Raw genomic sequence first — 15246 nt, 5'->3', positions numbered from 1 at the left:
AGTAGCAGTACTTCCCTTATGATTTGAATTCCCTGAACTTTTACTGGCCTGCAACATTCCCACTTACTCTGGTGTTTTGACCAGCAGCTTGCGGATGAAGTCGACGGCGAGCTCCGACACCCTGGAGAAGGCCTCTTGGCTGTAGTCCACATTGACTTGGGACACGTTCAGGTACGTCTCCTGTTTGTCGTCTCCTGCAAACGGAGACTCGCCTGTCACCAGCATGTAGGCTATCACCCCCACACTCCTGAGGAATAACACACCCAGAACACAGTTAGTACAAATGTGTCAGAGTACACACGCGCATTGACCTGCAAACACACACTTCACACAAGTGCCTCAGGCAGGCAGGCACGCACATACATATCTACCCACAGTCATTCAAGTTTATAGTGTTGATTGTGATGACTCACCACAAGTCAGTTGCCGTGGTGATAGGCTCGTAGTTTAGAATTTCTGGGGCTAAGGTATAACAAGGGAGAAAGAGGCCAGATCATTACATTGCAACATTGTTAGTGTAGAATGTCAGACTTAATTGCAACTGGTTTAGGGAATGTTGGACATAAGTTAAATGGACGTTGCCTTACCCACATACTCGGGCGTGCCCAAGATCTCTCGGAGCTCTCCGACTGTGCCCAGTTTGCGCGCCAGGCCAAAGTCCACAATCTTTATGTCCCCCAGCGGAGCCAGGCTGGTCAAGAGAATGTTCTGGGGCTGTAAGAAAGAGGGAAGAGTAGTCCAATAGGGTGACATAAGTTTGTGCAGGGTCATAATACAGCTGTATACAGCACAATCCTTTCTGCATGTGATCATGTTTACAGGGAAGAAGTGGGACGGCAGGTAGCCTAGCAGTTAAGGGCGTTGGGCCAGTAACCAAAAAGTCACTGGTTTGAATCCCCAAGCTGACTAGGTGAAAAATCTGTCATTGCGTCCTTGAGCAAGGCACTTAACCCTAACTGCTCCTGTAAGTCGTTCTGGTAAAATGTAAATATGCAGGTGGTGATGTAAAGATTATTAAAGGGAGCAAATAAAGTTGAGAAGTGTATTTTAGGTGTATGCACGTGTTTTTGTTGTATGCGTGTGTGTGCAGTGCACTTCTGTTTGTAAACTAGTCTGTGTGTGTGTGTGTGTGCATTAATAGGTGTGGAGGGACAGACCTTGAGGTCCAGGTGCACCACGCTGGTCTGGTGGAGAAGGTGGATGCCCTCCAGCATCTGTCTGATCAGCCGTGTGACGTGGCCCTCTGGGAGCAGCTCATCACAGTCACAGTAGTCAAAGATCTCACCCCCCGCCGCACTGTGAAACACGGTAGTCAGTACTGTCACAGTGTCTAACGCTAAATATCATCAATTGTTGCATTCTTACATCCATAAAACCTAGGTGGTTTTGGCTCTGATGAGCGCATAAGTCTGTTTCATATCATTTCAGGTTTGGCAACAGGTAATTGTCTATTTCTAAATGGAATAGACTATCCCTTTCAGAYTTTACAAGGCACTCTGCTTTCGTGGAAGGATTAGTAAGGCTTTCTTCAAAACTCAATGAAACAAATAGGGAGGGTTGAAACGTTTCTATTCGAGTTGGCTCTCAGAATACACAAGAGTGCCACGGGTGGAGTTTAGGAACAACAGAACTTTCCAACCTAAGGACAGAATGTGGATTGAATTCTTTATCTCCAATCTGCATTCTAGTTTCTGTTTCGCTGGATTCAGAGTAAAAGGTGTACTCGTTCCAATGAAGTTCAAAGCGCAATCACTAGGGATTGTTAATGGTTAACTGGTTAGCCTCTGAAAATACATCCGGTCATGGTTAACAGTCTATAGGTTCATTTGTAAAACTAAATTGGCACGTGTTTGTCAGTCGTCYTGTATAGGGCTGTTGCGGTGACTGCAGGGCTGGGCAATCTATCAAATGAATGTCTTTGCACGATATTCCAAATGCCTGTATTGCACAAATCAAGGTTTTGTTATTTTTCATGTTTATTTCCGCCTGTTCTGGCGTTGTATTTTTAGTCTCCTTCGCTCCTTAGCTGTGTGCACCTTCCCATTTACACCAGAGATCTGTGTATCCATCTCGTCATTATACAGGTCTCCACCCTAACAATGGGAATCATTGTCCAAAAGGCAGGCGACAAGCTAAGGTCCAAAATAAGCCCATACTGTAGAAACGCATTGGCCTTATTTTGGACAGATTTCAGCAAGAGTGAAACCTCTCGGTTTGCCTCTTCCTCTATGGTTTACACACACACCCTGAACCCCTCCCCCTACCTCTCTCACCAACACAGTTGAGAGAGAGATCACATCATCTCTAAAAAGCTGTTTCAACTCGCTATTTGCATTTGAGGTTTGGTCCAACAGAATCGGTCACATGGACACAAACACAATGAGACATTATTTTAGTGTAATAAAGGAGAAGTTAAAAAGGGTATCGTTATGAAAGTTGTCTCAACTACTCAAATTGCGTGGAGAGTAGTGACTAAAATGAGAGTATCAATGAATATTGATGCTGGAAAATGAATGCTCAGTTTGTTGCACTGCATTAGGGTACCAAATAACGTTATACTAGCTGTCAAGTCTGTTTTATAAATGTGCAATAAGCATAAAACACAATTATATAAAGGAATTGGCAACTCGTTCTCATTCTAAGAATTAAGGTAGGCCACTTGATTTCAACATCTGAACAGAGTGTACAGGCTAACATGCTTTTCAAACAGTTGGAGACAGACAGAAGGGTATTCAAATAGATCCAAGTTGGCTAAACTTGAAATACAAAAGATTAGCTGGCTAATCACWAGCAAGTTGGCTTGAGACATTGTTGATGAGACCTGTGTTAATTTCCAAAGTTTAATGCCTGCTACAAGAAGTTATCATTAGTGAATGTGCATTATGCATGATTCTAGTTACATTTGTGACAAAAAAGGGGCATTTTCATAGACCGACTTGAAAGCCAGAAAGTGATTATTACAAATGAAAAAAAAGCAGGTTAAACTATTTTGACACAATAATTAAATTATTGGGACTAATGTTGTGGATGGCTTATATTTAGGTACAACTTCACAAGCCCTGCATTCATTAGATTATTGCTGACTGATTCAAATGCAGTGTGGTTGACCTTTAAATTGTACAATGCTTATTTAGAGAAAATATATTTTTTAAAGTTTGGACACCTCATTCCAGGGTTTTTCTATATTTTTAAAAAACTATTTTCTACATTTTAGAATAATAGCGAAGACATCAAAACTATGAAATAACATATGGAATCATGTAGTAACCAAAAAAAGTGTTAAACAAATCAAAATATATTTTATATGTAGCCACCCTTTGCACACTCTTAGCATGCGCTCAACTAGCTTCACCTGGAATGCTTTTCCAACAGTCTTGAAAGAGTTCCCACATATGCTGAGCACTTGATGGCTGCTTTTTCTTCACTCTGCGGTACAACTCATCTAAAACCAGCTCAATTGGGTTTAGGTCGGGTGATTGTGGAGGCCAGGTCATCTGATGCATCACTCAGCCTGGAGGTGTGTTGGGTCATTGTCCTGTTAAAATACAAATGATCGTCCCCCTAACCGCAAACCAGATGGGATGGCGTATCGCTGCAGAATGCTGTGGTAGTCATGCTGGTTAAGCATGCCTTGAATTCTAAAAAAGCACTCCCACACCATCACACGTCCTCCTCCATGCTTCACGGTTGGAACAACATATGCAGAGARCATCTGTTCACCTACTACGCGTCTCAAAGACACGGCAGTTGGAACCAAAAATATCAAATTCGGACTCAGACCAAAAGGACCGATTTCCACTAGTCTAATGTCCATTGTTCTTGTTTCTTGGCCCAAGCAAGTGTGTTCTTCTTATTGGTGCCCGTTAGAAGTGGTTTCTTTGCAGCAATTCGGCCATGAAGGCCTGATTCATGCAGTCTCCTCTGAAAAGTTGATGTTGATATGTGTCTGTTACTTTAACTCTGAATAATATATTTGGGCTGCAATTCTGAGGCTGGTAACTCGAATGAACTTATCCTCTGCAGCAGAGGCAACACTGGGTCTTCCTTTCCTGTGGCAGTCCTCATGAGTTTCATCATAGCGCTTGATGGTTTTTGTGACTGCACTTGAAGAAATTTTCCGGATTGACTGAACTTCATGCCTTAAAGTTATGATGGACTGTGGTTTCTCATTGCATATTTGAGCAGTTCATGCCATAATATAGACTTGGTCTTTTACCAAAAAGGGCTATCTTCTGTATACCACCCTACCTTGGTCACAACACAACTGATTGGCTCAAACTTTTAACAAGGAAGACCTGGTAATTGAAATGCATTCCAGGTGACTACCTTACAAAGTTGGATGAGAGAATGCCAACAGTGTGCAAAGCTGTCATCAAGGCAAAGGGTGGCTACTTTGAAGAATCTCAATTTTTCATTTGTTTTAACAACTTTTTGGTTACTACATGATTCCATGTGTGTTATTTCATACAGTGGCTTGCAAAAGTATTCATCCCCCTCTGCGTTTTTCCTATTTTGTTGCATTACAACCTGTAATTTAAATKGATTTTTATTTGAATTTCATGTAATGGACATACACAAAATAGTCCAAACTGGTAAAGTGAAATGAAAGATTTTTTTMTTTMTTTTTTATTCTAAAAAAATAAACAGAAAAGTGGTGCGTGCATATGTATTCACCCCTTTGTTATGAAGTCCCTAAATAAGATCTGGTGCAACAAATTTCCTTTAGAAGTCACATAATTAGTTAAATGAAGTCCACCTGCGTGCAATCAAAGTGTCACATGATCTCAGTAATATACAGTGGGAGAAAAAGTATTTGATACACTGCCGATTTTGCAGGTTTTCCTACTTACAAAGCATGTAGAGGTCTGTCATTTTTATCATAGGTACACTTCAACTGTGAGAGATAATCTAAAACAAATATCCAGAAAATCACATTGTATGATTTTTAAGTAATTCATTTGCATTTTATTGCATGACATAAGTATTTGATACATCAGAAAAGCAGAACTTAATATTTGGTACAGAAACCTTTATTTGCAATTACAGAGATCATATGTTTCCTGTAGTTCTTGACCAGGTTTGCACACACTGCAGCAGGATTTTGGCCCACTCCTCCATACAGACCTTCTCCAGATCCTTCAGGTTTCGGGGCTGTCGCTGGGCAATATGGACTTTCAGCTCCCTCCAAAGATTTTCTATTGGGTTCAGGTCTGGAGACTGGCTAGGCCACTCCAGGACCTTGAGATGCTTCTTACGGAGCCACTCCTTAGTTGCCCTGGCTGTGTGTTTCGGGTCGTTGTCATGCTGGAAGACCCAGCCACGACCCATCTTCAATGCTCTTACTGAGGGAAGGAGGTTGTTGCCAAGATCTCACGATACATGGCCCCATCCACCTCCCCTCAATACGGTGCAGTCGTCCTGTCCCCTTTGCAGAAAAGCATCCACAAAGAATGATGTTTCCACCTCCATGCTTCAAGGTTGGGATGGTGTCTTGGGGTTGTACTCATCCTTCTTCTTCCTCCAAACACAGCGAGTGGAGTTTAGACCAAAAAGCTCTATTTTTGTCTCATCAGACCACATGACCTTCTCCCATTCCTCCTCTGGATCATCCAGATGGTCATGGCAAACTTCAGACGGGCCTGGACATGCGCTGGCTTGAGCAGGGGACCCTGCGTGCGCTGCAGGATTTTAATCCATGACAGCGTAGTGTGTTACTAATGGTTTTCTTTTAGACTGTGATCCCAGCTCTCTTCAGGTCATTGACCAGGTCCTGCCATGTAGTTCTGGGCTGATCCCTCACCTTCCTCATGATCATTGATGCCCCACGAGTGAGATCTTGCATGGAGCCCCAGACCGAGGGTGATTGACCGTCATCTTGAACTTTCCATTTTCTAATAATTGCGCCAACAGTTGTTGCCTTCCCATCAAGCTGCTTGCCTATTGTCCTATAGCCCATCCCAGCCTTGTGCAGGTCTACAATTTCACCCTGATGTCCTTACACAGCTCTCTGGTCTTGGCCATTGGGAGAGGTTGGAGTCTGTTTGAGGTGTGTGGACAGGTGTCTTTTATACAGGTAACGAGTTCAAACAGGTGCAGTTAATACAGTTAATGAGTGGAGAACAGAGGGCTTTTAAAGAAAAATAACAGGTCTGTGAGAGCCGGAATTTCTTACTGGTTGGTAGGTGATCAAATACTTATGTCATGCAATAAAATGCTAATTAATTACTTAAAAATCATACAATGTGATTTTCTGGATTTTTGTTTTAGATTCGTCTCTCACAGTTGAAGTGTACCTATGATAAAAATTACAGACCTCTACATGCTTTGTAAGTAGGAAAACCTGCAAAATCGGAAGTGTGTCAAATTTCCCAGACCTCAATCCAATTGAGAATCTGTGGTATGATTAAAAAATTGCTGTACACCAGCAGGACCCATCCAACTTGAAGGACCTGGAGCAGTTTTTCCTTGAAGAATGGGCAAACATTCCAGTGGCTAGATGTGCTAAGCTTATAGAGACACAGCTGCAAGTCTCTTGGGGTATAATTGCTGCAAAAGGTGGCTCTACAAAGTATTGCCTTTGAGGGGGTGAATAGGTATGCACGCTTAAGTTGTTTTTTTTMGTTTTATTTCTTGTTTGTTTCACCCAAAAATATTTTGCATCTTCAAAGTGGTAGGCATGTTGTGTAAATCAAATGATACAACCCCCCCCCCAAAAAATCTATTTTAATTCCAGGTTGTAAGGCAACAAAATAGGAAAAATGCCAAGGGGGGTGAATACTTTCGCAAGCCACTTTAGTTTTGATGTCTTCACTATTATTCTACAATGTAGTAAATGGTCCAATTTTAATATATTATGTTTTTTAAACCGYGAATGAGTAGGTGTATCCAAACATTTGAATGATAGTGTATATGATGAAGAGATATGGCCATATCGCTCAGCCCTAGGTGGCTGTATTAGCGCCACACCGGCAGTCATGYGTCATGACTGCAGTAAAATTCCACATGACCGTTGAGCCACGGTAATCTCCTTTTATGCACTCTGGACTAGAGGTCGACCGATTATCATTATTCAACGCCGATACCGATTAAATCGGACGATTTTTATATATATATATATATATATATATATATATATATATAATAATGACAATTACAACGATACTGAATGAACACTTAATTTAACTTAATACATCAATAAAATCTATTTAGTCTCAAATAATGAAACATGTTCAATTTGGCTTAAATAATGCAAAAACAAAGCGTTGGAGAAGAAAGTAAAAGTGCAATATTTGCCATGTAAAAAAGCTAATGTTTAAGTTCCTTGCTCAGAACATATGAAAGCTGGTGGTTCCTTTTAACATGAGTCTTCAATATTCCCAGGCAAGAAGTTTTAGGTTGTAGTTATTACAGGAATTATAGGACTATTTCTCTCTATACCATTTGTATTTCATACACCTTTGACTATTGGATGTTCTTATAGGCACTATAGTATTGCCAGCCTAATATCGGGCGTTGATAGGCTTGAAGTCATAAACAGCGCAATGCTTGAAGCACAGCGAAGAGCTGCTGGCAAACGCAGGAAAGTGCTGTTTGAATGAATGCTTACGAGCCTGCTGCTGCCTACCACCGCTTAGTCAGACTGCTCTATCAAATAATAGACTTAATTATAATATAACACAGAAATACGAGCCTTAGGTCATTAATATGGTAAAATGCAGACACTATCATTTCGAAGAAAAAAGCTTATTCTTTCAGTGAAATACGGAACTGTTCCGTATTTTATCTAACGGGTGGCATCCCTAAGTCTAAATATTGCTGTTACATTGCACAACCTTCAACGTTATGTCATATATAACACATAACATAACATATATATATATATATAAAACCAGTTCATTTATTTAAGTCAGTTACGAACAAATTCTTATTTACAATGACAGCCTACCCCGGCCAAACCTTAACACAGATGACGCTGGGCCAATTGTGCGCCGCCCTATGGGCCTCCCAATCATGGTGGGTTGTGATACCCTGGTTCGATTCCAGGCTGTATCTAAGGCACTGGATCGGGAGCCCCAACTGTAGGCTAGGCCTAATATAGATTAGTTAATAAAATGTAATAAAAAAAGTAATTTCCCCCCTCCCCCAGCTCACTCTTGCGCCTTGCTCCAGTTGTAGCCAGTCACTAGGCTACCTCAGATGCCAACCTATGTCAGAAGGATAAATGATGAAGCCTTTGATGGAGGAATTGCAACGTCTTGCTCCAGCCAAGGACCATGACTAACATTAGAGCCAAGGAAAGAGCAATGTTTTAGCTAAATATGATAGAGTTGTCTTTGACAATGAAGGAATCAAGTTCACCACATGACCAAAAGTATGTGGACATCTGCTCATCGAACATCATTCCAAAAATCATGGGCATTAATATGGAGTTGGACCCCCCCCCTTTTACTGCAATAACAGCCTTCACGCTTTTGGTAAGGCTTTTCACTAGATGTTGGAACATTGCTGCAGGGACTTGCTTCCATTCAGCCACAAGAGTATTAGTGAGGTCGGCCACAGGAAATGGCCATTCCCGAACTGTTGCCACAAAGTTGGAAGCACAGAATTGTCTGGAATGTCATTGTATGCTCTAGCATTAACATTTCTCTTCACTGAAACTAAGAAGTCTAGCTTGAACCATGAAAAACAGCCCCAGACCATTATTCCTCTTCCACTAAACTTTACAGATGGCACTATGTATTGGGGCAGGTAGTCCTCTTGGCATCCGCCAAACCCAGATCCGTCCGTCGGACTGCCAGATGGTGAAGCGTGATTCGTCACTCCAGAAAACGTGTTTCCACTGCTCCAGAGTCCAACGGTGGCGAGCTATACACCACTCCAGCCGACACTTGGCATAGTGATCTTAGGCTTGTGTGTGGCTGCTCGGCCATGGAAACCCATTTCATGAAGCTCCCGACGAACACTTCTTGTGCCGACCTTGCTTCCAGAGGCAGTTTGGAACTTGGTAGTGAGTGTTGCAACCAAGAACAGGCGATTTGTATGCGCTGCGCACTTCAGCACTGAGCGGTCCCTTTCTGTGAGCTTGTGTGGCCTACCTCTTCGCGGCTGAGCCGTTGTTGTTCCTAGACGTTTCCACTTGACAGCACTTACAGTTGACCGGGGCAGCTTAAGCAGGGCAGAAATTTGACGAACTGACTTGTTGGAAAGGTGGCGTCCTATAACGGTGCCACGTTGAAAGTCACTGAGCTCTTCAGTAAGGCCATTCTACTGCCAATGTTTTCTATGGAGATTGCATGGCTGTGTGCTCAATTTTATACACCTGTCAGCAACAGATGTGGCTGAAATAGCTGAATCCACTAATTTGAAGGGGTGTCCACATATGTTGTATGTACATGGCATGTAAAAAAAATWATGCTGTGGTTTAATCAAATAGGCTACCAATCGGAGAGCTGGACAAGCAGCCTGAAGCTCTACTCCTAACAAGTTTTACCTTCAAACCCAATTGTTTGCGTATTTAACTAAACCCGTGCCATCTGAGGTGAAGAGTGATATATAAATAGATTGACTTATGCAGTACTGACGCTCAGGTTAATTTGATGTTTTATGTTCAAGTTGTAAATGTTAATGTGTTGTAAATGTTCATATGGTGTACAGTGCTCAGCTGTAGGCTACAGTTTTATGAAGGTGCTGAGCAGACCATACTGCTGGGGTCTGTCCTCATCCTCCAAGCTTAATCATCTACATTTAGGTCATTTAGAATACGGTCTTAACCAGATCGACTTAGGCCTACAGTCAGTGCAGGTAAGACAACTACATATCACTGTCGCATATGGAATTACTGAAATTATTTTCAATACTTCCAAAACAAATAATAGCCTACATATTTCTGGCGCAAAAATGAGCACGGGACGGGAGTGATTTTTAAATCGGGAAGGGACAGGAAAGTTCTGAGGTTATAGAACTGTTGCAGGATCAGGACAGTACAGGAAAATAATTAACATGACAAGATGGGACAGGAATTACTTTCACTCCCTGACATGTATTTTTTCACCTGCCCGTTTGATAACGGGCTATTCTAAATCGAAACTATGTTTACATATTAGTAAAGACAAGATTAAATTGAGAATARTCTGATCAGTGAAAATATGATAACTTCATGAGAGAACAGCTGTGCAGCCTGAGGCAAGGAACAGAGTGCAAGCTTTTTTGTTGCTACTTTCTCAAATCATCAACAGCCTATAGTTGTACCATGCTGTTTGATTTAGAAGACATTCTAAGATTTATATAATTCACAACTAAAGTTACAAATAACTCTCAGTCTAGCATATAGGACCTGTTTCAAATGATAACTTTTACGCTCAACACAGCGACTTCATATGTGCAACCACTCTGTAATGGGAAAAATATATTTATATTTTCTTCAGCTAAGTTCAGTTATATTTCTCTTTTTATATTAAGCATATCTTGTCTGCTAAATGAACAAGCCTACAGCCTATGGCATGGAGCATAGCCAGATAACATTAGCCTACAGTAGGCCAACTCATATTCTGTTCTTCTGAAATACGTGAGCTTCCTATCATGTTTCTTTAGAACTGACTAAAATAAATAATGGATTGATTGTGATGGTGTACATTAAATTGATTTATTATAATTGTTTTTTTTATGTAGATGTTCAAAAGTAGTGCATCAGCAGCTTGTATGTGCAGAGGCCTGGAGATGCTGAACATGTTTACGTTAATAAACGGTCAATTACTGTGAGACCAGCATTCTTTTGCATSACAATAACAGGCTGACAAAATGTCATGACCGCCACAGCCCCAGTCATGCATCTTATTTATTACACTCGCACAGCGTACAGAGCCTAGTTAGAGGAGCGGAATAGCCTATCACCTCTCAGACTGCGCAAGGGCACCTCCTGAAAAAGCTGGTACTGGAGTGAAACGTGCTTTTWTAWACCCAGTCATTGCGCAATAAATAACAATTCTAAATGCAATCGCTATTAAACTCTTGATGACCACGATTAAAAAGCGATACTACTTTTATTTCTCAATCTCAACTCGTAATTCAAGAGCACCTCACATTCCCATTCGAGTGCATAGGCTATAGTCAACGGTAGGCAGGCTATCAGTGCGTCACCCACCACTTTGCAAGCTTGAGGCAGTATAATTGTTTGAAACCTGAACGTTTTACTTGACTTCAAATAAGGAGCAATGTCATACATTGCTTCAAAGTAGACTAGCCAAAATCCTACCATAGAAACCCYGAGGAAATTTTTATAAAGACTTCCTCATGCCATTAGTGGCAGMTAGCCTAGTGGTTAGAGCAGTAACCGAAAGGTTGCTGGTTTGAATCCCCGAGCTGACAWGGTAAAAATCTGTCGTTCTTCCCCTGAACAAGGCAGTTAACCCACTGTTCTCTGGTAGGCCGTCATAAATAAGAATTTGTTCTTAACCGACTTGCCTAGTTAAATAAAGGCTGAAAAAAAAAAATGTATTACCGATAATTTCTCTACTGTTTTATTGGTTTTTATATGAACTTTCTTTTGCTGTAGCAACCCATCCTAGTTGTTGGTATTAGATTCCCCACCTTTTAGGTTCTAACAGAGATTTTTAGCTGTCATATATGGAACTGCTCGCATTAYGTGCGCTGTTAAGAACTGTGTTTTTCCGCYAATTGCATTTTGGCAAATATTWGAAAATTGTGTTTTATTAACTGTTTCATTACAGGGATTGCATGCTCAATCATAGGATATAGCCTTTTGACTGTAAAACGATAGGCTTGCTATTGTTGAATGTTTCCATTAAGCTCTTAATGAAAAATGTCCGTTCCTGGTATGCATGCATAGCATTTTCTGTTGGTCACGTCACTTTAGTCTTGTAAAAAAATATAACCGTTTGTTGACCCGGTCAATGAGTGGGGGTTAGTCAGAAGCAAAATTTGCCTAAATTTCCATCCATAGCAATCACACATTATACGGTCTCAGTTATATGATAGGCTCTTTAAAAAATCTTAACAATTTATCATCTGTCCTGTACAATGGATAGGTTTATATATATATATATTTTTTTTTTATTAAACATACATGAGTTAAGGAGTTGACAGATGTAGTGGAGGAAGCTGATGGCGGTGTGAAGTGGATGTTGTGGGAACAATAAACATTTCAAATGTTACTGATTGAACTGATAGCACTGAGTGCAATAAAAAAAATTAAAGTTGCCAAAAACAACTCACTATTCCAGCAGCAGGATGATGTCGTGGTCTGTCTCGTAGGCAGCTTGCAGGTTGACCACACGAGGGTTGTTGCGGGCCGCCTCCAGCACGGCCATCTCGTGCACCACCTCGGCCCGGCAGTCTCGGCCCTGCCGCCGCTTCCGCAGGAACTTGGCGGCGAACACCTTTCCCGTGGCCTTCTCCATGCACCGCTTCACCACTGCAAATTTCCCCCTGGCACCAAGGACAGAGCGAGGGAGGGCTGAGTCATTTTTTAAATCACACACTATCTGGGTCATTTTAGTCTTCTCTGAAGGAGACAACATTGTTACCATTTGTACATCACTTCATACAGTACCAGTCAAAAGTTTGAACACACATACTCATTCGGGTTCTTTATTTTTACTATTTTCTACTCATTCGGGTTCTTTATTTTTACTATTTTCTACTCATTCGGGTTCTTTATTTTTTTACTATTTTCTACATTGTTGAATAAAAGAATAGATCAAAACTATGAAATAACAAGTGGAATCATGTAGTAACCAAAAAGTGTTAAACAAATCAAAATATATTTTACATTCTTCAAAATAGCCACACTTTGCCTTGATGACAGCTTTGCACACGTGGCATTCTCCCAACCAGCTCCCCTGGAATGCTAATCCAACAGTTTTGAAGGACTTCCCACATATACTGAGCTTTAAAAGTTATTGAAATATTATGGATTGACTGACCTTCATGTCTTAAAGTAATGATGGACTGTCGTTTCTCTTTGCTTATTTGAGGTATTCTTGCCATAATATGGACTTGGTCTTTTACCAAATAGGGCTATCCGCTGTGTACCACCCCTACCTTGTCACAACATAACTGATTGGCTAAAATGCATTAAGGAAAGAATTTCCACAAATTAACTTTTACCAAGGCACACCTGTTAATTGAAACACACTCCAGGTGACTAACGCACAAAGCTGGTTGAGAGAATGCCAAGAGTGTGCAAAGCTATCATCAAGGAAAAGGGTGGCTACTTTAACACTTTTTTGGTTATTACATATGTGTTATTTCATAGTTTTGATGTCTTCACTATTATTCTAAAATGTACAAAAAGTWAAAATAAACAAAAACCCTGTAATGAGTAAGTGTGTCCAAACTTTTGACTGGTACTGTATGTAAATGTAAAATGTACATTTAGGTCATTTAGCAGACGCTCTTGACCAAAGTTTTAGTATCCCTCCTGTTGACAGCGGAGAGGAAATGTTACAGTTTTAAAGCAAGTTTTCTGTATTTTACACATTTTCCATTGGGCGGAGAGAACATTTAACAATTTTATAACAAATTTCCTGCAATTCTACTCATTTCGCCATGTGGTAGTGGAAAATTAGCTGTTTTATAACGAATTTCCTGCAATTCTACACCTTTTGCCATAGGGTAGAGAGAAACGTTTGCCGTTTTTAATATATCTGAGCGAGGCTGACTAACAAAGTCAAGGGGGGTCCTGCGGTCGGTAATAAAACCATGATAACAGATCTTTGTTTGGGCACAAATTCTTAATGTAGCCAATGTTTCCCCTAAAAACTTTGCCAACAACACCAAGAAAACAGTTCAAGTCTGGTTTTCACATGCCCTTGCTTCCTTCCTCCTGAATTGCACTAGCAAGGTTGGGGACACCAGCGATGCGACATACCCTAATGGGTCCTTTATAATAGGAAACAAAGGTTAGGTTTGGCTCATGTAGAGCACTTATAGCCACATCGCTTACAAAAAGGACAATGAGGTAATCGTGTGAAAACGGAACAAAAAATGTCCACCAAGGTTGCATTTTCATGAAATTTCATAAAACGAAATGATCTTGTGAGAAATGCCTTTCCACAAATCTATTTGTAGACTTGCCTATTTGGTGCAATTTCTAACATTTAGCCTATCCAACCATAAAAACTCACGGTACACCAAATCTATCTGATACACAATCTTAGATGTAGCCTTGCTAGCTTTATTGTAGGTAGGCATTTACAGTTGGTAAACAAAGTTAAAGCATCAATGTAGTTAAAAGTCTTAACTGTTAGTCAACTCCTATAGCTAACTAACGTTACACTGAGATTATCAGAGGTGCCATGTTATAYCTAATTTTAAGGATAACGTTAGTTCTAATCATATTTGACGCGTTAGTTAGTCAGCAGTATATTGTGATGTATCGCTCTATAATCCAAGAGGCCAGTGATGCATCAGAAGGTCAAGATGAAGTCAGGAGTCAGAAGGAGGTCAAGATGAGAGAAGAAAATGAAGGAATTAGAAAGTTTGAAAGGGGGACATCGTAACTTTAGCATTGGCTCACCTGCCCAACTCGCCGGTGATTTCGTACATACTGTCCATCGGTTCCGTATTGATAAGGGTTTGAATTTCTCCAAGTAACCCATTAGGTCCATTGCGGTTGTCAAGCCGCCTCCGAGACATKGTTGTTGTTAGCCTGACTGTGGGAATAAATTAGCGCCTGTTAAGGCCGTTGACTAGCTAGCGAAATGTGTTTAGTGCTAAACCAGTTAAGGTTAGTTGGCAGTTTTATAGCTAACTAGCGTTTACTAACTAGCTGGATAACTAGCTGGATAAATTTACTAATATTAGCTGGATAACGTTACATAGCTACTAGCTAAATAACTAAGTTCGCTAGTTTGAAATGTTTAGCTGTAGAGAACTTGTTAGCTAGTTGGAGAAAAGCTAGCTAACGTTAGTTACTTGTTTGACAGACAGGTCAAGAAGAACAACGGTTAACGTCAGCTACTGTACTGCAGCTAACTAAACAAACAACACTAATACGTAAGCTAGACAGCGAATTACGTCACTCACGAATCGGCACTTGTGGGGTTGATTGACAAACGTGCCGATACTGTCCCTTGGGACATTGTTGAGTTATTAGCGACTTTAGTGCCTAGTATCCTAACAACTGGCTAAAATCCTTCCACTCGTCGATGTGCGCAAAACGTCTTCTAATTTTACTACCYATCACCTGTCCACAGGTTTGATATTTGCCGCCTCGTTATGCGCACG

General features: G+C 40.8%; 1 protein-coding gene across 1 annotated transcript in view; it reads right to left on the bottom strand.

The window, feature by feature from the left end:
- The window catches only part of stk17b (serine/threonine kinase 17b (apoptosis-inducing)), a 20848-nt gene extending 5602 nt beyond the window's left edge, over positions 1–15246 (bottom strand). Inside the window, exons 1-7 of the mRNA XM_024000969.2 lie at positions 15046–15246; positions 14537–14672; positions 12232–12444; positions 1158–1296; positions 588–714; positions 414–462; positions 68–247 (exon numbers count right to left, since the gene is read on the bottom strand). Coding sequence (XP_023856737.1) covers positions 68–247; positions 414–462; positions 588–714; positions 1158–1296; positions 12232–12444; positions 14537–14655 — 827 coding nt within the window. The 5' untranslated portion in view covers positions 14656–14672; positions 15046–15246. The remainder of the gene's footprint in view (positions 1–67; positions 248–413; positions 463–587; positions 715–1157; positions 1297–12231; positions 12445–14536; positions 14673–15045) is intronic.

Source organism: Salvelinus sp. IW2-2015, linkage group LG2 (assembly GCF_002910315.2).
Source record: "Salvelinus sp. IW2-2015 linkage group LG2, ASM291031v2, whole genome shotgun sequence".
Classification (NCBI taxonomy): domain Eukaryota; kingdom Metazoa; phylum Chordata; class Actinopteri; order Salmoniformes; family Salmonidae; genus Salvelinus; species Salvelinus sp. IW2-2015.
The sequence above is the reverse complement of the archived record's forward strand: the minus strand, read 5'-3'. Positions and strand labels throughout refer to the sequence as shown.